Below are 25,301 nucleotides of genomic sequence, written 5' to 3'. Positions count from 1 at the left end.
TCTGTGTGGCGTCTGTGCATGCAGCATTGTTGCTGGGCTCGTTCTCGTCGCTGGGAGTGGGGAGCAGCTATATCCAGCGGGATGTGGTCACTGTGTGTCCTCCCTGCAGGACTGGGCAGAAGCCAGCAGTGCCGCAGGGTGCAGGTGGCGAAGGGAGAAGGCCAGGGCTGCTGCAAAGCTGAGGAAAGCTCTCTTGTGCATGCTTTCTTCTTCCAGGGGGGTGTTTTATTGCAAAGTTGAGACCTGGATGTGCATCTGGGTGCAATGAAAAGGTCCGGTCCTCCAGGGAGAGACCAGATCTTGGCCGGGCTGCACCAAACAGTCTGAAAATGGGCTTTCTTACTGCTGCAGGGCTGCAGGTCTGTAGGGTCATGCAAAACAATCGCATTGGACATGTAATGGGTAGTGGCTCATGGCTGTCTCTGATTGCATCCCTGTTTTTTTTCTTCCCCCTCTTTGGTTCTTCTGGAGATTGCTGCAGCCAGTGAAATCAGTCGCTGCAGTACAACTGGACCACTGCATAGGCAACGTAGGGGAGGAGCACAAACTTGGGGGTGTGTAGGCGGGTCGCCTTCACCAGAGTTGTGTGAATCTTGAGTGTTTGTCTTTGCAGTGCATGGTGCCATTTGGAGACACAGATGTCCATATCAAACTCCTTGCTCAGAAAGGCTGTTGCATCTCTTTTTTTTCCCCCAGCTAACTGTTGTTCTGGTGTCTTGCAGGCACAGAAGAATAAGGCAGGATGGATGTGTATGACCCTCAGACGCTGGGTGTCATGGTCTTCGGAGGTTTTATGGTGATATCAGCCATTGGGATCTTCCTGGTGTCCACCTTCTCCATGAAGGAGACGTCTTATGAGGAAGCCTTGGCCAAGCAACGCAAAGAGCTTGAGAAGACCCAGCAGCAGAAAATAGAGAAAAAGAAGAAAGAGAAACCTGTTGAGAAAAAAGGAAAAGCAAAGAAAAAGGAAGAGAAACCTAATGGAAAGATCCCGGAGCAGCAGCTGACTCAGGAAGTGACGGACTCTCCCAAGGATGTGGTTCTTGAGCCTGCTGTGGTGCCTGAGCCTGTAACTGTTGAGTCTCCGATTGCAGCAGTGTCAGTGGCCCCCCAGGAAAAGGAGAAACCTGCTCCATCACCTAAGGAGAAGAGGAAGAAGGATAAGAAGGTGGCAAAGGTAGAGCCTGCTCCTAGCCCGGTGTTGGCTTCGCCTCCTGTCAGTGTCCCCAAAAGTTCTCCTGTCTTGGAGGTGACCCCTAAGGAGGTTCCTGTTGTGGCTGTGCCACCAGTTGGCACGCAGCAAAGTGCTCCGGTCACCAGTTCTGTTGCCATCAAGAAAACTGATGCTCTTCCAACCCATGAGGAGCAGAAGCATGATGGACCTGTCAAGAAGAAGGCTGCATCCAAGAAGAAGAGCGAGCCAGGTAAGACCAAATTCCTCTGCATGTATCTCCAATGGGTAAGCCAGCAGGGCATCTTGGTGCTGTGAAAACAGAGCTATCCCATTCTGAGATGTCTTTGTTCTTCTTCACTGTTGGAAACAGGGCAACTGTAGAAAGGCAGTCTCTGGTGAGATGGACCATGTGCACCAAGGGGAAAGTGGGTTGAAAAAGCCTGTACCAGGCTGTAGCTCTCTCTGGGGGGAAGTAGAGTTGAAGTCAAGAGTTTATTGACTTGTCTTCACTCTGTAATGTGTTGCCTCCTGCATCGGGTACCCCTGCTTGGTGCTTAGCAACTTGGTTTAGCACGCAGATGTTGGAGAGTTACAGGTTTCTCTCAGATTTGCTGTTGCGTTTGGGGTCTCTGAGCAGACCTGCACACCGAGAATGAATGGGAGGTGCGTGTGCCTGTCCTGGGATAGGGGGCAGCTGTCAAAGTGCTGGACATCTGGGTGGAAAGTCAAGACGAGGTGTTTTCCCCTTCCACCCCTGATTATTAAAAGCACACAGGAGCTCTACCACTCTTCTTTTATGGGGAGGTGGGTCACTGCTAGAGCTTCCTTCTTCAGTGGAGGTGAAAACAGCCTATTGGGAGGAGAGAGGATTGAAGGGATTTTATACTGTGGGGGACTGATCATAGGATAGTTAGAGGGAAGTGAGTTTGGATATGTCACAGGGAGGGGAAAACTTGCCCATCATCATTCATGCCTCACTTGATTGACTTGGAGGTGGAAGAGATTAAAGAAGGTGGTCCTCAACTCTCCAGGGTGTAAATAGATGTAGGGAGGGGAGAAACAGCTCTGTAGCTGGATTCTTGCCTCTCATTGCACCAACGTGAACAGTTTGGGTTTTATTTTTGGTTAAGTGATAATTACAGGCACTAAAAACGTGAGTGCTTTCAGACCTGCGGAAGTGTTCCCATATGGACGTGTGGGAGAAATCTCTTGGGTGTTCTCAAAGATGTGATGTGGTGTGCATAGGTTTCATTTCTTTATTTATTTACAAAAAACCCAACGAAACAAAAAGACACCCCTACTTGCTAGCCTTCTCCAGCACATCCAAACTTAGACTGCTGTGTAACCTGGCAGTTTCCACACCCATGTTTTGGAAGAGGGCCTGCTACTCAGCAGGACATTTTGCAGCTGCTGGTCTCCAAGGTTGGGTTAAAACCCTTGTATCTGCTCCTCTGAGGAAAGGATTTTACTAAAGGCCATCTCCACGTAGTGAAGAGGTTTGAAACAGTTTGAGCAGCTGCTACTGGAGGGTATCACAGCGACGATGTTGGGGAAACTGGAGGTGGCTGGTTTGGCATGTGCACACAGGGATGCACTTCTCTAACACTGAAAAACATGGCCCTAAATCGAAGCTGTAACAGCCGAGGGAATGTGGATGGGAGATGAACTTTTAGCACTTGTTAAGTTGGGAGGTTTTTTGGGTGCTCCGAATGTCCACTCCTTTGGGTATGAAGCGCCGATCCCGCATGTCTTAAAAGCCAAGAGTGATGTCTTAGCTGCTCCAGTGGGATTTTTCAAAGGAAAGCTCTCGGCAGTATTTGTGCCACGAAGCTGCCTGCAGTTTGACCAAGGTATTGTGGGCAGCCTTTCAGCGGCTGTGGTCTCTCCCCCTCAAAGGCAGAAGCAACAAATTATCCCATGGCAGATAAAAATGGGTGTTCAAAGAGACATGCTCAGCGCTGAAACAGATGGCAAACCTGACAAGAGCGGCTTGGGGTATTTTTCTCTTGTGCGGTTCGTTTATAGCCTCCTGCATCTCACAAAAACTTGCTTGCAAGTGGTTAGTGTGTACTCGGATCCCAAGTTGTTATCTGTGATAGCAGGAGCCACGCTCTCCCATGAAACACACGTGGGTACCCAGTCTGGGCTGCAGCCTCCTGGGTGTGGGGCTCCACACAAGGGCAGTCCGTGTCTCCCGTGTCCCCTTGGGTTTGAGAAGTGGCTCTTCAGACCCCTCATCCCTGCTGTGCTTTTTTTGCCATGGCAGCTTTGCTACACGGCTGCTTCTTGTTTTGCCACTTCCTTCAGCAAGGCGGGAGGTTTCCAACTCTGCAAATGGGCTCAGCAGCAGCGTAGGCTTCCTTTTGCCACGGCTTGGCAGGCTGCCCCGGCTCTGTTTGCCAGCTGCAAGGTGAGGTTTGCGTCGTGCCTGCCTTGTGCAAGGCTCGCTTGCGCAACGCCGCCAGGAGATGGGCAAAATTTCACTTGGTGGGTCCCTCCGCCCAGCAAGACCAGGCCAGGGGATGTGATGTGTTGTCCTGCATCTGCACTGTTGCCAGTGTGAGTAAAGTGTGAGCCAAGCTCTTGGGCCCCGGTTGCACAAGACGGTGGAGCTGCTCCGGCTGCGCTGCTGGGAAGTGGATGCTGTGGGTGAGACAGACTCTGTTGCTGCCAGGGCTTAGCGCTGCCATCCCAAATGGATCTACCAGAAGCCAGGAGCAAACAGTGCGTGCTGGAGCTGCTAGGCATTTCCAGGCTTTGCCACTCTGTTGCTGTGGTGGGTTGACTGTGGCTGGCTGCCAGATGCCCACCCAGCCGCTCTCTCACTCCCCCTCCTCAAAGGATAGGGGAGAAAATAAGATGGGGAAGCTCATGGGTCGAGATGGAGACAGGGCGATCACTTAGCAATTACTATCACAGGCAAAACAGACTCGACTTGGGGAAAACTAATTTAATTTATTGCCAATTAAAATAGATGAGAAACAGAGACAAAATTAAAACAGCACCTTCCCCCCTGCCCTTCTTCCCAGGTTCAACTTAACTCCTTCCCTCCCAACTCCTCTACCTCCCTTCCCTGAGCAGCGCAGGGGGATGGGGGCTGTGGTCAGTCCGTAACAGCTCTTCTCTGCCAATCCTTCCTCCTCCCACCTTTCCCCTGCTCCAGCGTGGGGCCTTGCATGGGCTGCAGTCCTTCAGGGTGAACCTGCTCCAGCATGGGCTCCTCTCCAGGGGTTGCAGGGTCATCTCTGCTCCGATGCCTGCAGCATCTCCTCTTCCTTCTTCTCTGACCTTGCTGCTTGGGGGATCTGAGCTCTGCATTCAAGAGACCCTGGTGTTAACAGCTTTAGAGGCTCTGGAGCTACTGGAGTCCAAACTGCTTTTTCTTCTGGGATTTTTTTAGGAAAATAAGCCTGCTGAGCCACAGATACTGTGCAGGAGCTCCTAAACCACTCTGCCACCCTCTATCCATCATGACCATGTGCACTGTGGTCCTACAACAGCATCATGGTCACTGATGCTACTTGGCTTTCCTGGGTTAGCAGAGGGGTAGGGGAAAAGTTGGAGTCACGTTGTCCCCTTACCAAAGAGCTGGAACAAACCTGCCTGGTGAAAGGTGGGAGATGACCTTGCTGCACTCTGCATCGCTGGCACTGCTGCATCAGGTGACGTCCACCAGCAATGTTTATCGTGGTGTGGTCCAGCTTCTGATGCCCAACACGTCTCTGCTCCCTGCCATTGGCAAAGCATGCCCAGCTCCGGCTGGGAATCACTCCGTTTGGTGGAGGATGGTGGCAGGGTGGTGGGACCAGTAGTAGAGCCAGGCAGAGGTGGTAGCTGGCTCAAGAAGCACATGTGTGTGGTGAGTGTTGTCTCCAGCACTTCTCATACTGCTTTCAGTTAGAAGGGTGTCAAACTTGACTGTGGAAATCTGGGTGGATGCTGGTTTGAAATGGCAGTTGTGGGGTTGAAGCCAACTGAGATGATGCTACTCAGCTCTGCCATCAGCTCGAGCGGTCCCAAACTGTCCTCTCTCCTCCCTAGCACCTGCGGACTCGGACGGGCCCCTCTACCTGCCCTACAAGACGCTCGTGTCCACCATCAGCAGCATGGTGTTCAGTGAGGGGGAGGCCCAGCAGCTCATCGAGATCCTGACGGAGAAAGCGGGCATCGTCCAGGACACCTGGCACACGGTAGGGCTGCCAGTGCTGTCGTTGGCTGCCTGCTGCCGGGGCTCTGCCGAGCCTTGGGAGATGTGGAGGGGAGGGAAGGTGGCATGTTTTCAGGCAGGCTGGCCTTGAGGGTCAGTCCTGGAGAATGGAGCTGAATTTTCCCCTGGAGCAGAGGGCAGGATCCCATGCATGTGGGGTGCTGGGGATGGGTCTGGACGTGGTGGTCCTCACTGATGTGCTGCCCCGCTGGCAGGCCACGCAGAAGGGTGACCCAGTGGCTGTCCTGAAACGCCAGCTGGAAGAGAAGGAGAAGCAGCTCACTGCTGAGCAGGAGGATGTGGCTGCTGCCAAAAACAAGCTACGCGAGCTGAGCAAGGTAAGCACTGCACGACCCTCCTGGCATCCTTGACGTGGGCTCTACTTGCTGTGGTCACACTGGTGTGCCTTCTGCTCCCCTCATCTCATCCCCCTTGGAGGGGAAGCCCAGGGACCGTCTGGGTCCTTCACTTGTTCGCTGTTTTCTCCCTAAAAAGGGGAGAAGATCCCTACCTGACCTCCTCTTCTGGGCCTGATCCAGCCTGGGGAGGCACCAGCCCAAAGAGCCGCAGGGTAGCACCTGTTGGCAGCTGCAGGAGAAGCAGGGGAAAGCCCTTCCCGTAAGAGATTGCAGCTTTCTGCTGCTTTAGGGAGGAAAATACATCCCTTCCTGTCTCTGCCCAGATCCCCTGAGCTGAGAAGGAGCTGGTCCATCCCTTTTTAAGGAGCCTGATCCTATTTACACCCTCTATCCCCAACTCAGCCTTCCACCTCCACCTTTTTTGGGTGTTGAAGTCGGAACAGACCCCCGTCACGCTGGACTTGGCATCTCCTGCCTTGCGGCCGGCAGGACCCGGCAGCAGCGAGTCCATCTGCCTGCAGGTGGGAGAGGAGAGGGCAAAGCCATCCCATGCAGTCGAGCGCTGTGCTAAGACCCTGCCTGTGCAGGCTGCACAGGGCAGTGGCACAGCATTGCCCAGCCGGCCAACAGAGCACCCCTGCCTTGGCAGGGGGCAGAGGGTGTTTGTTTTTGGTTTTTTTTTTTTTATTTTCCTGCTTTGCCAAACTTTATGTGATGTTATTGATCCTAGGGGGAGAAAAATAAAATTCCAGGTTGTCTTACTCCTTTCTCTTAGCTGGCCCAATGTGGAACAACAGTGGCATCCAGTGGCCACAGAGCCCAAAACAAAATGCAGGAGGAAATGTAAGTGCTAAATGGCGTAGCTGGGCACGGGGGCAGCTCTGAAAGGGCTGAACTTTTAAAAGTCTTCTGAGCTAGGAGGCCACCGGTTTCACATCCCCTTAAGGCAGGGAAACTCATACGCTAAAGACTAACTGGGCAACTTCTGTCCTTGAAGGAACTGGCAGCCGAGCGGGCCAAGGCGGCGGCTGTGGAGGGCAAGCTGAAGGAGCAGCTGCTCGCCCGCGAGCGGGAGATTGCGGCAGTGCAGGCACGCATGCAGGCCAGCTACCAGGACCACGTCAGCGAAACGCAGCAGCTCCAGGGCAAGGTGAGCCCTACGCTGTGCTCTGCAGCTTCCTCCTCTGGCTGCCACGTGGCTTGTGGTGGCAGATGCGTGGTCTTTTGGAGAAGACCGAGATGTGCAAGGGGACCAGAGCCTCGGGGAGGGGCGAGACCCCGTGATGCTCCTGGACCGTGGTGCTCGAGGGAGAAGAGGCATGTGGGAGCATCCTCATGGGATGTCGCATCCCTGGGGGCTGCCAGCATCAGTAGACACCGCCCTGTTGCCTGTCCCTCTTGCTGATTGAGTGGGCTTCACAGGGAGAGCAAGGGGGCTGGCAGCAGCATTAACCCATGTTGGGCTCCTCTAGATCCGGACCCTGCAGGAGCAGCTGGAGAACGGCCCCAACACACAGCTGGCTCGCCTGCAGCAGGAGAACTCCATCCTGAGGGACGCTCTCAACCAGGCCACCAGCCAGACGGAGAGCAAGTAAGGCTGGGGCGGGCGGCAGAGCCTGGGGCTGCCCTCTGGCAAACCCTGGGGTGGGCTATCTGTTGGGCTTGGCCACCCCCTTTCTTGAAGGTGCTTCTACAGACGCTCCAACTAGCTGGAGGTAGAGGAGGGAGCGAAGAAGAGCTTGCCAAATGGCTTTTGGGGGGCTGGCAGGGGAAACAAGGATGTTCTTCCCAAGTGGAAGGGCAGGGAAAACCCTGTCTGCTTTGGGGTTACCTGTGCTGATGCTAGAGCCAACAGGCAGCGGAGGGGGGAGAGGGGATCAGAAAGCACCGTGGCACTTTCCCCCTTAGGGGAGCTCATACTCTCAAACTTCAGAAGAAGTGCAGCTGGCTCTCTGATGGGAGTGATGCTGCAGAGAACCAAGACCTGCCCAGTGCATGCAGAAAAAATAGGAGCTAGGTAGAAGAATTTCACACTCCTTTTTATAGAAAGTCTGAAATGGCTGGTGATTAACAGCGGTCAAATAATTACAGAGCGGACTCCAGCTGCTTACAGTGCTTCCTCTTGTGTCTGGGAACACAGATCCTTGCATCCTCTACTTCATGAGAAAGGAATGTCTCCTGTGATTGAAATGCGGCTTTTGAAAAGTGATTTGTCAACTCTTTCCACCCCCTCCCTGAAAGACCAGGCGTGTCCTAGAAATGGGCGAACGCAACCATTGAGAGGTTTCAAGTCCTGTGTCAGGCCCACAGGAGGATGCGTTCCCCCCTAGGTAACATCAGAAATGCTTGACTGGCCTGCAAGCTAAAATAACCCTGCTTCTGTTGGTGCAGGCAAAACGCCGAGCTGGCCAAGTTACGGCAAGAGTGCAACAAGCTGATGAAAGAGCTGTCTGAGAAATCGGAGGTGCTGCAGCAAGAGGAGCAGCAGAAGAAGAGCTGGGAGATCAAAGCCATGGCCTCGGAGAAGCAGATCGAGCAGCTGCAGGTCAGGCAGGCGCCGGCAAACCTGTTCCCCTCACAGAGATGGGGCGGGTGGCTAAATTGCGTAGGATCCGTGGACTTGGCCATGGGAAGAGCTTGGAGGGAGATGAGCGTCAACAGCTGGAAAGCAAGCTGCCTCGCAGACCTCTTCATTGCCTCCCCCCCGTTAGTTTGTCACATGCAGTGCGCTCTTTGTGCAGCGTCACCAGCAAAGCCCAGGGAGCACGATGCCCTGGTTGAAGCCGTTCTTCTCGCTCACCTGTGAAGCTCATGAGCCTGGTGTGAAGGTGTGGAGGGGGAAGCCTAGATGGTGCATGCTGCTGGGTGGTGCCCTAAGGCGAGAGAGGAAACCCACTGGCCCCCGTCAGCCTGTGCTCACGTGGACGTGGGTGCTCTCTCTTGACTCGGCTGTTTTTAAGCAGGTTGCTCTCCCTCCTTGGTGCAGGAGGTAGAGCTTGTGGCTTTTTTGTTGTCACCAGGACATGGCTGGGTTTGGGGTTTTTAGGGGTGTTTAAAGGACGCCTCCCAAGCAGAGCCTCTGAGCATGCTGTTGGCAGAGGAGCAGTGGCACGTTGCTAGCAGGCAGGCTGTACCCATGCAGGGAAGAGTATCTTTCGGGGGGGGGGTGGCAGTGCTCCTGCTGGGATTCAGCTAGGCCAGGGGCTGGGAGCATTGATCGTGGGTACCCCTGACCCGGAAACTTGCACTTCTTTCCCCCAGGGGTGGCAGACAGGGTGAGGGATATGATGTGTCCCTCCTGCATGTGCTGTGGTCTCCAAATTGCTCTGGCCTCTTTACGAAGGGGCTGTGGTGGTGGTGACGTTTATCTGCGCATGCCATAATGGTTTTGTAGAGGTGCTCCTAGAGCAAAGGGCCTTTGATATCCTTGCTCTTAATTCTTCGGGTGTCTGAGGATGCAGATCTCCTTTTGGTGGGCTGTTTTTGGCCCCTGCTGCTTTTGCAGGTGAGGAGCAAGGCGGGTGATGTGGGCATGCAGCTGGCATGAAGGCAGAAGCCGCCCTCCTGGCTGAAAACATCAGCTTCTAGGCATGCTTTTAGGAGAACTTCTCCAGGGCTATCAGCTTGCTGCACACCTTAATACTAATTAAATAAATCATACTTGCTGGAAGACTTTAAAGCCTGTGATGTGTTTAAGGTGCTAGGGAGAATGTGCTCCACAGTAACACCTGGAGCTCTGAGCTGGGGATATGGGGTCAAATCCTCAAAAAACGGAGAAGTCCTGCTTGCTTGGTAGTTCTGGAAGCATCACTCAGACAGAGACGGGGCTGCTGGTTTACCTTCTTCTGCCCCCTCCACGCAAAGCAACATTTCTCCATCTGCAAGGGTGCGACTCGTACCCGTAGAGCTGCTGGTTTGCAGCATGCTTCTCACCCTCCTCCTCTGCCTTCCCCCTCGAAGCGCCTGCCTTGGCCAGGCCTCTTTCTCGCTGCTTTCTAAGATGGAAAAAAAAAGTCTTCCCTGGCCCAAACCACACAGAAAATTCCTCCGTGTGTGGAAACACGTGGCTGAGTGTCTCCGTCCTGCTAAGCACCGTGGCAGTACTTCTCCCTGCTGGGCTGGGGCTGTGCATTAAGGACCAGGGCTTTAAGAGGTTTTTCAGAGCTTAGCTTTCTGGAGGGGAGGATGGCCGTGGTCTTGGCCCAGAACCGAGACGTTCGGGTGTTGTCTGCTTCCCACTTGAGGGCTGGCAAACGATAAAACGCGAGCACGAGGCAAGATACTTCATGCACAGGGGGAGCATGGGAGAAGGATGACTTAAAACCCCCAAAGCACAGCTTAAAAATAACATTATGTGACACATGGAGCTTTGCTTCAAATTGGCTGGGGTGCCTGGCATGCTGCGGAAAGCCTTCTCTTCCTGCCGTGCAGGCTTCCCAAAGGGAGGTGGAGGCGACGCTGCAGAAGAGGCTGGATGAAGTAAGCGACGAGCTCCGCAAAACCCAGAGCAGCTACAAAAGCTTGTTAGCAGACACAGAAAAGGCCAAAGGACAGCAGCAAAGCATTGCTGGTGAGAACCTTGGATTGGTGCAGGGACAGCTGTGGGGCAGATTTGGAGGTTTCAGGGCTGGGTGCTTGGTGGGGCTGGTCAGGGCAGGACAAGCAGACCCAGGGATGAGTTAGTCTGCCTGGTGTCGGTGTGAGTGACGTGGGACTGGTCCACGGTCCTATCCTAGGATGGCACTCCAATGCCTCTCTCCTGTGCTGTCCTGCATCCCTGCCTGCCCTTTCTGTGCCTCCTGAAGCATCCACGGCCAAGGCTTCTTTGGCCAAGAGTCCTGCTTGGGTGGGGAGTCTCCAAATTTGTTTTCTTACTGTGTTTCTCACCTCTTCCTCCAACAGAACTGCAGGCCAAGCTGCTGAGCTCCGAAGCGGAGGTTAAAAGCAAGTTGCTGGAGCTGGACAACGTGAAGGGGAAACTGCAGGATGCCAGCTCGGAGAATACGAAGCTCCTGGAGAGGATCAAATCCATCGAAGCTCTACTAGAGGCAGGCCGGATGAGGGAGGCAGAAAAAGACAAAGATTTGCAGGTAGCCTGCTCATTTAATTGGGGCGGGAAAAGGAGAGATGGTTACACCGCTCAAGCAGGTGTTTTTTGCGCTGTGTTAACACAGTCCCTGTGTTATCTTTGCTCTGGGATCCCCTCTGGGATGCTGCAGAAAGGACTGACCTGCATCACATGCAGGTAACGAAAGTGCTTTCTCTCTTCCAGGCAGCCAATGAAGCAGAAATGAAGGAGCTGCGGTCAAGGTGGGTCTAGGTGCACATGGAGACTGCTACAGCACCTCCAGCTTGCTGTCTGTGTGTCCCACGCTTCCCCGGGCTCTGAGCCCTGTGGTTGAGGGCTGCCCGCCCTTTCTGTTTGGCAGACTTGGGGACTGCAAAGCTGGGAAGACAAGGTCAATCCTGGCCAACACAGCTGTTTAAAATATTAATTGGCTCCAGTGCTGGCCCCAGAAAACAGTCAGTCCATTCTGAAGTGAGACTGTAATTGCTGACAGGCACATGGAGGCTGACCGGTCCTGCAGAATAGGAGGTTCTGGTGGTGTTGATGCTGGGGGTGGGATGTCTCTGATCCAAGCTCCTGCTCAAAGCTGGGCCAACCAGAGGAGGCTTTTTGAGGATGCTTCTAGGTATTTCCAAGGATGGCGATTCACCACCTCTCTGGGTCCCCGTTCCAGTGTTCAACAACCTCTTCCCCACTGGTGCAGAAAGGTTTCCTGGCATTTAATTGGAGTTTCCCATGTCACAGCCATGCCTGTTTCCCCTTGTCCATGTGCTGGGCACCTCCGAGAAGGCTCAGGCTCTGCATGAGGGGGAGGATTTCTCAGATGCCCCCACTGCCAGTAAGCATCCAGCATTCCTCTAAAGGAGGACAGCTGTTCAGTTGTGCTGGGACCCCAAGAGACTTGGGTGGTTCTCATCAAGGACCTGAACCTTCCTTGGTCTGCTCAAGCTGAGGGTCCCTTCAGGGCAGATGGTGGATCTGAGGGTTTGGAGGGAAGCTGCAGGCTCTCGGGCATCTAGTCAGTAGCCCTAATTTATGGTTACTCATGATAGTAGGATGATGCTTTCAAAATGCAGAGCTGTGGGCTATCTCAGTGTAATGAGCAGTGGATGGGAGTGTGTCGGGAGTATTCCCAGTTGTGTAAGCTGGAATTTTTGGCCTTTGGATCAGGTTACTTCTTCCTCTTGTCCTGGGTGTACAGCCAGCCAAGTACTTGCTTGCTTGTTATTGCTGATAAGCTGGTAGAAAACAAGATCCCACTCCATCATTGCCGTGGCAGTGGTTTTCAGTCCCACTCCCTCCTCCTCCTGCTGTGTCTAGATCCCGGAGCAGACCGGGATAGGAAGGGCTGTGGTCCCCTCCTCAACAGCTCACTACCCAGCAGGGAGGTGGATGCTGAAACTCACTCCTGCACCCTGCCCTTCCAGGCTCCAGGAGAAGACAGACCAGCTGTCGTCCTTGGAGAGGGAAGCCACAGAGCTGCGAGAGGCGGTGGAGCAACAGAAGACAAAAAACAATGTACGTGAGTGAACTGGGCTCAGCTTTTGCTGCTCACAATTTTTTCCTCCAAAACCCAGATCTCTGGGGTTTGAATGACAACCCATTGTAGTCAGCTACCAATGGCCCCATGGTGTGGCCAGAGGCTCTTCCAGCCCCATGAAGCACTGGAGGCATTGCCTCCTCTGCTGGAGAGCAGGAATCCCCCGGAAGGCTGCGCAGCTTGAGCTGATGGGCTGCCTGGGTGGAGGTGTCTGTCCCCTGTTCCCTTGGGAGGTTTAGGACCTGGTGAGCCAGGGAGATCCTGCCCTGGCAGGGTGAAGGCAATCCCTGAGCAGGGGTCCCTCACGCCTCGTTGCTCCTTATATCTCTACTACAAGGTGGTATCAGTTGTGCGGAGGCAACCTTGCAGCCCTCCACTTGGCCTGTGTCCTCTCCAGGCAGCTCTAGGCATCCTGAGGGCTGCTTCTGGAGCTCCTCCCTCCATCCAGCTCTGCTCTGCTCCCTCAAGGCCACTGCCTGAGCAATGCGGTGCATTGGGCCGCTGCAGGGGTGGAGGGGAAGGGGCACATGTGGGCAGTGGGATGGAAGACCCTTGACAGAAGCGACGGGCTGCTGCATGTTTTCCTGAGCGGAGGCTTTGAAATCCTCTGCAGTGCCAACAAGCAGCTTGGTGGCCTTCGGCGTGATGTGTGGCTTATTGCCCTCTGTGTGTGGTCTCGGCAGGACCTTCGCGAGAAGAACTGGAAAGCAATGGAAGCGTTGACTGCGGTGGAGAAGGCATGTGAGGAAAAACTACTTGCTGCTACAAAAGCAAAGGTGAGCGTGGCATTCCTCTCTAGCAGTGATGCTGGTGGTGTAAGGGAAACATTCAGCCCCCCTGAGCCACCAGAGATGCTTGCACTGGGTTGCCTGCCTCCTCTTAGGAGCAGTGCTGGCCCAACCTTCCTGCCAGCCTCTCCAAAGTTTGTCTTGAGGGCCAGGTATCTCCAGTACAGGTCATGGTTGGGGAAGCGGGAAGATGGGTGCACTAGAAGGGACGTTTTCAGCGGCAGCAGTTTTCTCTTTTGGCTGGTTTCCCTGTGCTGGCTCACCCCTCTAGGCACAGAAAAGCAGGACCGGTATTGGCAGCCTGGCCGACAGGCACCCAAGACCTCCATCCCATGCCAGTTTGTCCCTCTTACAGGAAGAGCTAGCCCAACAGCTGGACGCGCTCCAGACGCGAACCAAGCAGACGCTGCTCTCTGCCGTCCCCGGAGTCACCGTATCCTCGCAGCAGGTGGGCACAGGCTTTCTCAGACCCCCGCAGAGCCTGTGCTGTGTGGGAAGGACAGACATCTAAGCGTCCTTTTTCTCCCTTGTCCTCTTTTTTTCACACTCAGGATTATGACACGTGGCTACAAGAGTTTAAGGAGAAGACCGTGGATGTGCTAAAGCAGCAGACGATTACAACAGAGTCCTCAGTAAGTGAAGGGGCTGGAAAGTGGAGGGGCGAGGGAGTGCCTGAGAGTCACTTGTTTCTTTTCCTCGCCTCTCTCTCTATCCCTTCCCTCTCTTTTCAGGATTCAGCACTTAAATTAAGAGAGGCAGAGGAAGCGCAAAGCACTTTACAAGCAGAATGTGAGCAGTATAGAGCTATCCTTGCAGAGACGGTAAGTTGCAGCCCTTTGCACTGTGTTGGTCTCCCACTAGAAATACATCGTGAGAGGTCACCTGGCAGACCAGGCTGCCTGTGGGCTCATGGTGGGGATCCCTCAGTATGTTGGGGGGCTGCTGTGTGGAAGACTATTTGCCAGTGAGGCAGGGGAATAAGAGAAACCTGAATTTCTAGAGCTCTCCTTCAGCCTAATTGTGTTGGAAACCTTCCTGGTTGTGGTGGGATGTGGCACAGCAAAGGCTCTGATGAGCAGGGTGGTTGAGCAAGCCTAGGAACGGGGAGCCCCTAGCCCCACCTGGGGCGTCTCATTCTGTCACCTGTTTTTTGGCCCAAATCTTTGGAGAGGCGTTGGTTATGCCAGGGCTTCCAGCCCTGACACTGCTCGGCTTGGGAGGGCTGGAGGAGGTTTGGGCTCAGTTGAAGCTTTGCCAACAGGAAGGGATGCTGCGAGACCTGCAGAAGAGCGTGGAGGAGGAGGAGCAGGTGTGGAAAGCAAAGCTCACAGCATCTGAAGAGGAACTCCAAAAGGTGCGTGTTTGGGGCACATCTGGGTTTGTTCCTCGTGGAACTGGACTTACAGGAGCAGAGGGGCTGTTGGGTCTAAATCAGATGGTGACCCTAACTGTTCCTGCCAACCGTGAACTGTGAGACATGGGGACTTTCTCTCCTCCCCAAATCCACCCCTCCTGTCACCAAACCAACAGACAAGAAGCCCACCTCATGTAGGAGCTAAGCCTCTCTTCCTCCTGGATCCCACCTCCCCGCCTGGTGTGTGCCTAGACCCTGCTAGTGGAGGTGGAGGAGTGGGTGCAGCTCCCCGGTTCAGGCATGGTAGTTGGGAAACAGCGTCACCGCTTCAGTAATGCAAGCTCCGATGCTTGGAAATGGGGCTGAGCCCTCCTGGAGGGCACTGGCTTGACGGGAGGAGAGCATGTACAGGGCTCTTGGACTCCCATTTTCAGAAGAACTTGGCTTGCTCTCAAAACCCGGGTTGATCTTGGCGTTCGTTGAGCCTTCAGAAAGGAGCTGAGGTCCAAGAAGCCATGTAATGCACATAGTTTTGGGTCCAGCTGTCCGTCTAGCTCTGGGTGCCACTCTTCCTAGTTAAAAAGCCAGCCGGCAGCTGCTAGAGAGCTGTTGTTGCCCAGGAGTTTGGTGAGAGTGTGTTTTGTGAGCTCTCGTAACTTAGCTGGAGTCTAGGAGGACTTGGCTGGCTGTGCCTTTTCTGCAAAGCAGACTTAAGTTATCTCCTCCTTCAAATGCAGAACTGAGATGGTCTGGCTGCTCCCCGTCCATCACATGGGGTTTTGAAGTTAACTGGGACTGCAGGGAGATGGGGGAGCTCTTGTACAAGAGATCTTTGATTTCTCAGCTCGTTGCTGGCTCCTGCAGCACCAGCGCTGCTGAGGGCTGGTGTAGGATTGCACAGGGATGACGTGGCTGCTGGTGGTGTGCTGGCAGCAGGGTGTGCATGATGGGATGAACGTCTGGTGGCTAGGGCAGGTCCCAGAGCAGTCCTGCCTCTCTGTGGAGAAGAGGTGAATTCCTCCTTTCCAAAAAATTCAGCAACTGTGGAGTCCTCTTCAAAAATCAGTCCAGGTTTAAATGCAAACCCCATGCTTTTTCTGATAGCTTGGCTTCTCTTAATAGAAAAGCCCATGACACCTCATTGGAAGGTCTGCCTTGCTGCTTCCAAACCAAAGGCGCTTTCAGTAGGAAACTTGCACCGAGTCTGGTGCCAGTTTCTTGGGTGTTGAAAGCTGACTGCAGCCAGCTGAAGTCCTGCAGGCAAAAGCTGTTACCTTGCTCCACGATTTACGGTCTGGGAAGAGGAGCTCCTGCCCTGCAGGCTGTGGAGGGAGCTCTGGTTTGGTGTCAGGTCTCTTCTGCACTTGGGTACGGGATGAAGTGGGAGAGGTGGGAGTGAAACACCGGCTGGTTTTTGGTTGCACGAAAGATGCTCAGTGTCCAGGTGAGATGCCGTTCACTGACCTTCTCTGATCCTTTCTGGCTTAGTCGCAACTCCAGCTGAAATCCCTTGAAGACATGGTGGAGAAGTTGAAAGCAGATCTGCAGAGCACAGATCAGGTAAGGTTTGTTGGGTACGGGAGAAGGTCCCCGCACAGGTGCCAGATGGATGTGTGCTGTGCTTGGGCTGAGTCAGGACCCATCTTCTGACTTGCCCTAGGGAAGGCAGGCTTGGACCATGGGATGTTTGGGACGTGTTGGAGCTCAAACAATCAACCCCCTCCTGCTTTCTTCCCTTTTAATCCAGCTAAAGGAATACACCTCTCTTCTGGAAACACAACTGGAAAATCACTTGGAGACAGCCAGCTCCGAACGCCAAAACTACACAAAAGAAGTTGAAGTCGTAAGTGTAGTGGCCGTTACCTTCTTAAACGCTTCTTTCTTCTCAGCCTGACTCACTGCCCATCAATGTTTTGGGGATTTGGGGAGTGCCCCGGGGATCTGCAGCGTTGCAAAGCAGGAGAAAACAGATGGATGTATTTGCTCCGATCTGGGTTGTAGATGCCTAAAGTCAGGAAATCCATTGGCAAGGTGATGGGACAGAGGGATCTCTGTGGAGATGTTGTCCACTGCTCCTCAGTGGCCTGTGGGATTTCTGTGGCTCAGGTGAGACGGAGCTGTCTCACGGCCATCTCTCTGAGCAGGCAGCAACAGGCAGGTTAGCAAGTGATGCCATCATTTGACAAGATGTTGCATCATAAAAATGCTTCCTTGGGCCAAAGGGCTCCAAAACCAAGTGCATAAATGGACTTTTTTTTTTTTTTCTTTCTGTTCCTCCTTGACAGTTGAGGCAGCTATTGTCAGAGTCCCAGGAGCAGCTGGAGGCAGCAAAGACGGAAACACAGAAGCAGAGCAAGGAGCTGGCCCTGGTAAGGGGGGATCCCTGGAGCTGCCCTGCTGGGACCTCGCTGCTCTGGGGCCTGTTTGCAAACCCAGCTGCGGGGCCAGCATCCTCCCTGCGGATTCAGGGAGGGGAGGGGAGGAAGGCACAGCCAGCGCATGGGGAAACCCAGTGCTTCTGAGCACCAGACTGATCTGGCTTTCAGAGGGGGTTTTGAGACCCAAGAGGAGATTTTTATTCACCTGTCTTTCCTCCCATGGTGGAGGTGGGAAGGAAGGGAGAGCAGTAAGGCTTGCACAAGCTGGCGTGTAGCAGAAAAACCCAGCCGCCCCACCACTGGACACTGGTTACCCCAGCACCACCCTGGGGCAGGGGTTTGGGTGCCCCAAGCATCCATCCCTATCCACCTCTGGGTGGCAGGACTGAGGCTGTGCAGCCCATGTGTAGTGTAGGGATAGGACGAGAGGAAATGGGCTCAAGCTGTGCCAGGGGAGGTTTAGGTTGGAAATTAGGAAAAATTTCTTCACGGAAAAGGTAGTCAAGCATTGGAACAGGCTGCCCAGAGAGGTGGTGGAGTCACCATCCCTGGAAGTGTTCAAAAAACGGGTAGATGTGGCACTTGGGGACATGGTTTAGTCTAGTCTATCCTTGATTGGTTTAGTGTGGACTTGGTAGTGTAGGTTAATGGTTGGACTGGATGATCTTAAAGGTCTTTTCCAACCTAAATGATTCTATGATTCTGCGGTTACTCAAGGGGCTGAAGGATGGGGCTAGGTTTCTGCAGGTAAGTGGGGGGGAGGATGTAGGGCCAGGAGAGCTAACAGACCTGCCAAAACCATGAGGGCTTTTGTTTTTAAATCCATACTTTAATTTGAGAGGCTCAGGAGATTGTTTTTACAATCCTTGGTGGTACTGCTGGCTTGCAGAGCTGCTCAGAGCGGAGCGAGCCAGGAGTATGGTTTCCCTTGGGTGCTGTGACTCTTCCCAGCCTTGCAGGTGCTACCATCCAGCTCGCTCAGCGAGCCCATGCAGCCCCTTGCTCTTGAGGGAACATGGCATGGGGTCATCATTAGCCTTCATCTCGTTAGATGGGCAGGTGGTTGTAAGTGTGGAACACATTTGTGTTCATCCCATGACCTTCCCTTTCTTCTGGCCCAGGCATGCTGTTAGCTTGCAGCTTGACTGCCAGTGCTGCTACGATGTAGGATGGAGCTCTGGTAGATGGAGTGGGGGGGGGGTTAATTGGGAGGAGGGGGCGGTGTTCAAGTAACTGCCTCCCCAGCTGTCCCAGCTGTGATCGCTGGCAAAATGGGACCTGCCACCCTGCTTTATTTAACACCTCAACTGTGTTAGTGCAAACCCTCAGCAGTGGCTTTAAATCAAAGTGCCAAGTGATCAAAGGAGAGCGGACAGGGCCGTGAGCATGTGCTCTGCACCCCTAGGAGCTGTCATGCCTCAGGCTGCCCAGGTTAGGGACCACCGTGCTGCATCTAGCAGAAACTGAGGTGGTTTTCCAAACATTTCAGCTCATGTGCAAGCAAAAAAGCCATCAACCTTTATCTGTAGGTCCTCGTGGGTCTTGTAATGTCTGTGGTGATGGGGATGTGTGACTGAGCCAGGGTTGCTGGTCCTCCTTCCAGGTCAGGCAGCAGTTGAGTGAGATGAAGAGCCATGTACAGGATGGAGAAGTAGTGGGGTTACAAGCTGACCCTGCGCCCCTCGAGGTTAGGGCGGTGAGCCTGCTGCCCGTGGAGGCACTGACCCTTTAACCATGTCCCTTGTCCTGTCTCACCATCTCTAACAGCATGGCTTTGCTCAGGGCTGTCGCGGCTGTGTTGTCTCCTGTCCTGTGTGTTGGGGGGAAGCCAGCCCCCTGTCCCTTCAGCCATGTGTCCTATTCCCGCTGAGAACACGTCGCCAGCCAGCTTTCACCAGGCTGTTCCCCTTGGGAGCCCTCCGGCACAGCATCAGGCTGGCAGGATTTTGGGGGAGGCAGGCAGGGGATGCTGCAAGCCCTTGGTGGCCAACATTGCCACCTAATGATGCCCCACTGGGTTTGGGTCTTGGATCTCCTTGGAGGAAGGGGACACCCCAACAGAGCTGCACTGGGATGCCATCCCAGCCGGTGGGGATTAGGATTACAGAGGCTCCATAAATCTTGCTGGAGCTGGGCTGAGGGCATTAGCAGTGGCTGTTACCTTTCGGGCTAACACCTCTCACCGGTGGCAGTGCTGCCATGAGCTGGGCTCTGTCTCTCTCCTTTAATCCCATTAAGTGTGGATCCTTTTCCCGGGTGCAGGGACCTGCCAGGTATGCCCTCCGCTATGCGGTGCCTCTCATCCCAAGTCCCAGCTGGCGCTGCCTGAGGAGCAGGCAAAATTTGGCAACGCAAAGCCAAGCCCTGGGCTTGCTATCGGCATCCTCCCGGCTTTTGTGCGGAGAGGAGGGGATGCCGGTACCTATTGCCCTTTGGTTCCCTGGGGAAAGCTTCAGTGTAGCCCAGCTTTCTTGGTGATGTCCCTGCTAGCTCCTCTCTTATTTTTTGGGGTTGTTTTTTTTTTTTTTTAATTTTATTTCTGGGTGTTTTCCCCTTTTCTTAACACAGTTGAAAACTCAGCTGGAGCAAAATGAAGCGCTGGTGGAGAAGGAGCAAGTGCTGCGGCAAAAGCTGGCACTGGAGCTGGAGGAGGTAGGTGTGGGCAAGGAGGATACAAGGGTTTGTAAAGCCTTTACGGGTTCTCGGCTGCTAATGAAGCCCAAGAATTAATTTCAAGAACTAATTTGAAGGTTTTTCCCCATCCCTGTCTGCATCTCAGACATCACTGCATTCCCTCACACATCTGAAGAACTTCTTGTGGCAGCTGTGCTAAAGCCACTTGGTATTGCTGGCCCCTCAAATTGCCTTCCTCTGAGTCCCCCCATTTTTTTTGCCAGCTCTGTCCCTTAAGGGTTAAGGGCTTTAGCTGGGTTTTATGCTGCTTCCAGCAAGAAATGCCATGTTCCCAATGGAAGCTAGATCAGCAAAAGCAATGCGTTGCGTTTAGCACCCAGCCATCCAACAGCGGCTGTATAACCTAACTCTTCACCGGAGGCAGACCCACTGGGGACCAGGGGCTGTACGGGGCAGGATGCAGGAGGTGCTTGCGGCCATTACCTTATGTGCTAACTGAGTATGTGTCCCCTGTCCAGGCCCAGAGGTCAGCATGCAGTTTGCAAGCAGAGCTGGAAAAGCTGAGACTGGCTGAAAATGCAGCAGCTTCAGACACAGAGGAGGCCCAGCATCTCAAGGTGATTTGGCTGCCCTGCTCTCTTGTGCTTGGTGTTGAGCCAAGACAGCAAAAGCCATGTCCAAGCGGACTGCAGGCATGGTTTGCCATTCTTGGGGATGGTAGGGCAAGGTAGATGGTTGCCCTGCAGGTAGCTCCCTGCCCCGGGGCTGGCTGTGAGCTCCGGCGTGGCTGAAGGACAGTAGGGTGCGAGTCACAGCCCCTTCATCCAGATAGGGATGATGCTCTGAGCAAACACTCTCACAGCATGGGCTTTTCAGGTATTCAGAAACCATTCTGCTCCTGTGAGGTTGTCTCAGCCCACGGCATCTCCTGGGTTTGACGGGGAGCCAGAGCGAGCTGTAGCTCCCCATCAGAGCGAGCTGTAGGTGGTGGGGTGACGCCTGGCATCTCCGGCAAAGAGGGAGCTGGGTGCTCCTCCAAGGTCATGGCCATTGAGGTGACTCAGTGCAGACCTGAGGTGACCAGAGGTGTTTCGGAGGTGGGGAGGTCACCAGACGGCAAAGGGAGGCTCATGCAGATGCCTTCCTTTGACTCCCATGTAGGAAAGACTTGAAAAAGAAAAAAAATTAACAAAGGACCTGGGCCAGGCAGCAACCAAACTACAGGAGCTACTGAAGGTTACCCAGGACCAACTGGCCAAAGAGAGAGAAACGGTGAAGAAGTTGAAAGAACAGCTTCAGGAAACGGTACTTGTGGTGGCCACAGCCATCCCTCCCCTTGACTCTGTCGGAGGCCGCGGGGAAGCGCGCATCAGGCGGCAGTTTAAACTGGGAGGCAAGGTGGCACCTGCTGCCAGAAACCATCTGGGTGCCTTTTGGAAGCCCTGGGACCACACGAAGTGGTGGTCACAGTTCTCCCTGCCCAGAAGGGAAGACCTGGCCCGTCTGCAAAATGCTTTGATGCTTGAGCCACCATGAGAATAATGTTGAGACCCAGTTGAGTAACCCACCTCTGTTTTCCTTCTCCAGGGGGAAGAGGACAGTTCAAAGGAAGGGACGTCAGTTTGACGAGTCTGTGACCTAGACCTTACCGTTCAACTTACCAAAATGCCTTACACATTCCTAAAAATATATGCTGAATTTACTGTAGATAAAAGATACAAGCCATGAGTGACCCAAAACCTAGTTTTGAGACTTTAAAAAAAAAAAAACCAAAAAAAATACCCCAAAAAACCCAACCAGTAAACACTGCAGGTGTACGTTTGTAAGAAAAATCTTCATACTGTTTTGTACAACCGTTCATTCCCCAGGGAGCCGCTCCAGCTGCATTGGGGTGGGCGCCTGGGCTTCACCCTCCTGTTGCAGCAGAACCCACGAATGTGTGAAAAGGGAAGACTGTGTTTTTACATCAACCGGTGCAATTATTATTATATTTTTTCTTTTTTTTTTTTTTTTTTTTTTGAGTGAAAGAAGTGTGAAAGTAAGACCCACCATGGAAGGAAGCCTATCTTTGATGGATGGCTCTTGGCACGTATCCTTTTGTGTATTTCTGGGTGTCGATGCAATTAAAATGACGATGTAGTGAAAAGAGCTTGTCCTTGCTTTATTTTTCTGGTTATTATTTAATATTTTTTTTTAAGTTTGCAGGCCAGACAGGTCTTGGGGTCACTGAAGAAGGACCCTGCTTTAGCCAGGAGCAGATCTTTTATTCTCCCCACTCCTTGCTGTGCTGCAAAAGTCATCCCTTCTGTCTTTGCTTATATTGGAGAAAAGGAGAGACTTTTCCTTCTAGCAGCGGGTGCTTTCCGGCTGGCAGCACACGCTGAGCTCCCGGTGCGGGGCCCGGCAGAGGGAGCGCCTCATGCGCCGTGGCGGTGGGGACACGGTGGCAGCGTGCTGGTGCTCCACTGCTGTGGGGGGTCATGCCAAACGTGGGGACAGGGCATGGCAGGGTGAAGCACGCCAGTAATGCCAGCCCCACGGGGACCAGCCCTCCTGCTTGCTTAAACCTCAGCACTCCCCTGTAATTTTGTCCCTGCGGGTACAGCATGGTGGTGGTCCTCGGTTGCACTCCCCTTCTTGTGGCTTTCTTTTTTATTTTTTTTAAATCCTCCCCCCCCCTTTTTTTCCTTTCTTTTTTCTTTTTCCTTTTTTTTTTTTTTTTTTTTTTTAAGCTGGTTTCTTAGGAAATGGCAGAGGCCACGTGACAGCTTGGTGCCTGTCTCCCCACAATAAAGCTGCTGAGCCTGGCGCTGACATCAGCAGGATTTAAGGTGGGGGGAAGAGGCCCTGAAGCACTCAGTCCCTCCCGGGTGCGTGAAGAGCCAAGGCTGGGAAGGGGGATGAGGGACAGACCCGCCTCCATTTTGTTCCCCGGGAAGGCAGTGTGCGCTCGGCCTCTATATTAGACACCGGAGACACCACGCAGTTTTGAGGCTGGCTCCGGGGCTGTGATGGAGAAGGGGTGTGCAAGTCATGCTTGGGGGGGGTGGGGGTGTGTGACCCCATTTTGACCAGGCAAGAAAAGGGGATCCTGCTGCACTCCGGCTGAGGAAGAAGCAAGCTGAGAGCCTCCCCCGCTCCACCCCTGCCTCCCATCCTTCTCCGAAGGCGCCCTTTTATCCAGTGCTCGCTGGGGCTTTGCTGATTGAGGCTGAGCAAGGGATGCTGCACCCAGAAGTCAGGGTGCATGTCAGTGCTGAGCTCGTCAAAGCTCATTGCAGAAATGGGCTGAGCACCTTTGGGTGGGGGGGGGTGGGGGGGGGGGCTGTGTGTGTGCTGTGCTGAGCTGCAGGGAGGAGGGCCACCCTCCAGATTTGGTGGGTAGCTCCATGATGCTCCTCTGTCCCTCACTGCCTGCTTTTCCTTGCAGGATGGGAGGCGATGGAGGTCACGCACCTGGCTGGAGGGCTGTGTCTCCCGGCGGGGTGGTGGCCCCAGCCCTTTGCATGGCAGCTGAGACCCCACACACTCATGACAAGCTCTGCTGCTGCGGGTCCCCTTCCTACCCCCCCCCCCCGCCCTGTTCTATAAAGTCTGTTGCATGCACGTAAGCAGCAGCTCCTGCAAGCGCCCCAGGCTCTGGCAGGTCTGTCACCCCCACAACTCATAAGCAGCCATGATGAGCCTTTGTTTTCTCCTTCTGGACTTTGTGACGCACAGGGAGGACCTCATGAGGCAAGGCCCACCAGTGGCCTCAATGCTGTCAGCATCACCTCTCACTGCAGAGCAGCATGCCTGCCTGGCCTGTTGCCTTTTGGCTTTTAAGATCCCCCAAAGTGAGCAAACACCTGGATTTTTACCGGGACTGCAAAAAAGAACCCCACCTAACCCCTAGGCTGGACTAAGCTGTTGAGCATTTTGGGGTGGCTGTCACCCCCAGACAGCCGTTGGTGGGAAGGGCCCCAGAGCAGCAGGCGCAGCAAAGTGATGCAATCCTTTGGTTTTCAGTTTTTTTTGCTTTTGCAACAATGATTTCCTTTATTGTGAGCACTCGAGCAAAACAAAGCAGATACCCAGGCGTTAACACAAGAGCCGGAACAAAGGCCTCAGCTAAAGCAAGGAGGGCAGCCAGCATCCCGAGTGCGCTATGGGACAGGTTGGCTCCAAAAGCGACACATGAGCAGATTTGGTGTCCCCAGCATCAGGGAGACATGGTGCCCTTCCAGGACACATCGCCGAGCTGGTTGTTTTAGGAAGAGAGGGGCTGATCTTGTTAAGCAAAGCTGAAAAACCTCGTGTCTCTTTGGGGAAAGACGTTGAGCTTAATTTTCAATACCTGGAGTGGTATTGCTGGGATTTTTTCTCCTCTCGGCACCTTGGTAGAAGGGGAAGGACATCCCGCGGTGCTAGGAGAAACCTGAGCCTTGCCCACCAGCATGCAGGGCTGGGGACTGGCCAGCCCCTGTCTCCCAGGAGCTGGTGGGATTTCACAACATGCCCGCCTAATGGCATGGGCTTTGCCAAGAGTTATCTCCTTTCCTCCAGGCAAGCCACTCTGTGGGCTTGTTACCTGTCAGCCTGTGACTCAGGGCAGGTATGATCAGCAGCTGGGCGCCAGGGTGCTGCAGGCAGGCACTTTATTTAGCAGTCACCCAGCTAGGGTGATTTTGAACAGGAGCACTGGATCCTTCCACTGATTTCAGCCAAGGCTGGAGTTACCTTTCAGCCTGGGTATGTGGGTTTACCAAGCCATAGCTTAGACACTCAGGTTCACCTTTGCTGGAGCAGCTAAATTACATTTACACCACCTGCTGCTCACACACAGGCCTGAATTACCAGTTGCCATCTCCATCTTCTCCCCAGTGTAATGGACAAAAATGGCTTTTGGGAAACCCTTGCCTGCATGTGGACTTGAAAAGGTTTCTAGCAGCTCTGCTCCTGATGCACTTGAGCTGCGCTACTTGGACTGCAGTCCTGCTGAGCTTGCACAGCTCCGAGCCATGTTTGTCATCTGAACCCCTTCACCTTTTTCTTCTTCATGTAGTCCTGTTAGAAAGTAATTTCTCTCCCCAGCAACCGGCCAAGCTATAGGAAGCATTCCTCACATTGTCTCTCCCTGCTTGCCTTGCCTTTTCAGAAGGTCTGGGTGATTTGGAAGAAACCTTATCTGAAAGGATTTGAAACAGTCACAACAGGAAACAACTTTCCATGCTTTCCATCCCCTCCAGCTGCAGAAGGGCAAATAATCTTGGCAGGTGGTGAAGTCTGGCCCACTAACTCCATGATGTGGACAAGCCTGAAGCATTATAGCTCTGAAGGTTAAGTTACTGCCAGTGCTGGAGTACTCTTCCAGAGAGGCCAGTGTAATACCTCAGGGCTTGCTGCGAGGCTCTCAAAAGTGGCCAGAACTTCTCAGATCAGCTGAAGCTGTGGGACTGCACCTAACCAAGGCCCAAAGTGCAACCTCAGACTCATCCCTCAAAGTCCTGGGACTAATGCACTTTGTACCCAAGTCCCTGATCCAAGGGCTTTCACGTTGTGGGGAGTGCCCTTCTACCTTCCAGGTCTGACATGTTCCCCCTTTGCAGGGTCTCCTGCTCCATTTTCTAACCAAAGCATCACCTGGGCTGGATATCTCTTTGAAGACGCCTGCAGTCTGGAGGCATTAGTTATCGGCTTGATCTTGGCTGGGAGTTCCCTTTGTTTGTCAGGCAGCACCACTCCCGCTCTGTCACTCCGGTTTCCTTATCTCAACTTGGACTTTGGACAGAGACCAGTACTGCAGACACCTAGGCAAGG

At 53.7% G+C, this 25,301-nt stretch overlaps 1 protein-coding gene across 1 annotated transcript; it reads left to right on the top strand.

The window, feature by feature from the left end:
* The first annotated feature begins 742 nt into the window (after positions 1–742).
* Positions 743–21,128, top strand: RRBP1 (ribosome binding protein 1). Its single transcript, XM_009481394.2, has 23 exons — positions 743–1,424; positions 5,216–5,364; positions 5,597–5,719; positions 6,738–6,890; positions 7,213–7,331; positions 8,132–8,285; positions 10,172–10,310; positions 10,643–10,830; positions 11,013–11,050; positions 12,236–12,326; positions 13,032–13,124; positions 13,492–13,584; positions 13,688–13,768; positions 13,868–13,957; positions 14,398–14,490; positions 15,979–16,050; positions 16,238–16,333; positions 16,776–16,859; positions 18,472–18,555; positions 19,437–19,520; positions 20,021–20,119; positions 20,664–20,807; positions 21,090–21,128. Exons 1-23 carry the CDS (start codon positions 743–745, stop codon positions 21,126–21,128), a joined length of 2,988 nt encoding a protein of 995 aa, XP_009479669.1.
* The last annotated feature ends 4,173 nt before the right edge of the window (positions 21,129–25,301 follow it).

This window comes from Pelecanus crispus, chromosome 3 (assembly GCF_030463565.1).
Source record: "Pelecanus crispus isolate bPelCri1 chromosome 3, bPelCri1.pri, whole genome shotgun sequence".
In the NCBI taxonomy this organism is placed as follows: Eukaryota; Metazoa; Chordata; class Aves; order Pelecaniformes; family Pelecanidae; genus Pelecanus; species Pelecanus crispus.
The sequence above is the reverse complement of the archived record's forward strand: the minus strand, read 5'-3'. Positions and strand labels throughout refer to the sequence as shown.

Excerpts from the sequence above, each read along its gene's own strand:
- RRBP1 (XM_009481394.2), top strand. The coding sequence starts at position 743 with ATGGATGTGTATGACCCTCAGACGCTGGGTGTCATGGTCTTCGGAGGT. Across the intron at positions 6,891-7,212 it reads CGCAGCAGCTCCAGGGCAAG|ATCCGGACCCTGCAGGAGCA; the intron begins GTGAGCCCTACG and ends GGGCTCCTCTAG. Across the intron at positions 8,286-10,171 it reads AGCAGATCGAGCAGCTGCAG|GCTTCCCAAAGGGAGGTGGA; the intron begins GTCAGGCAGGCG and ends CCTGCCGTGCAG.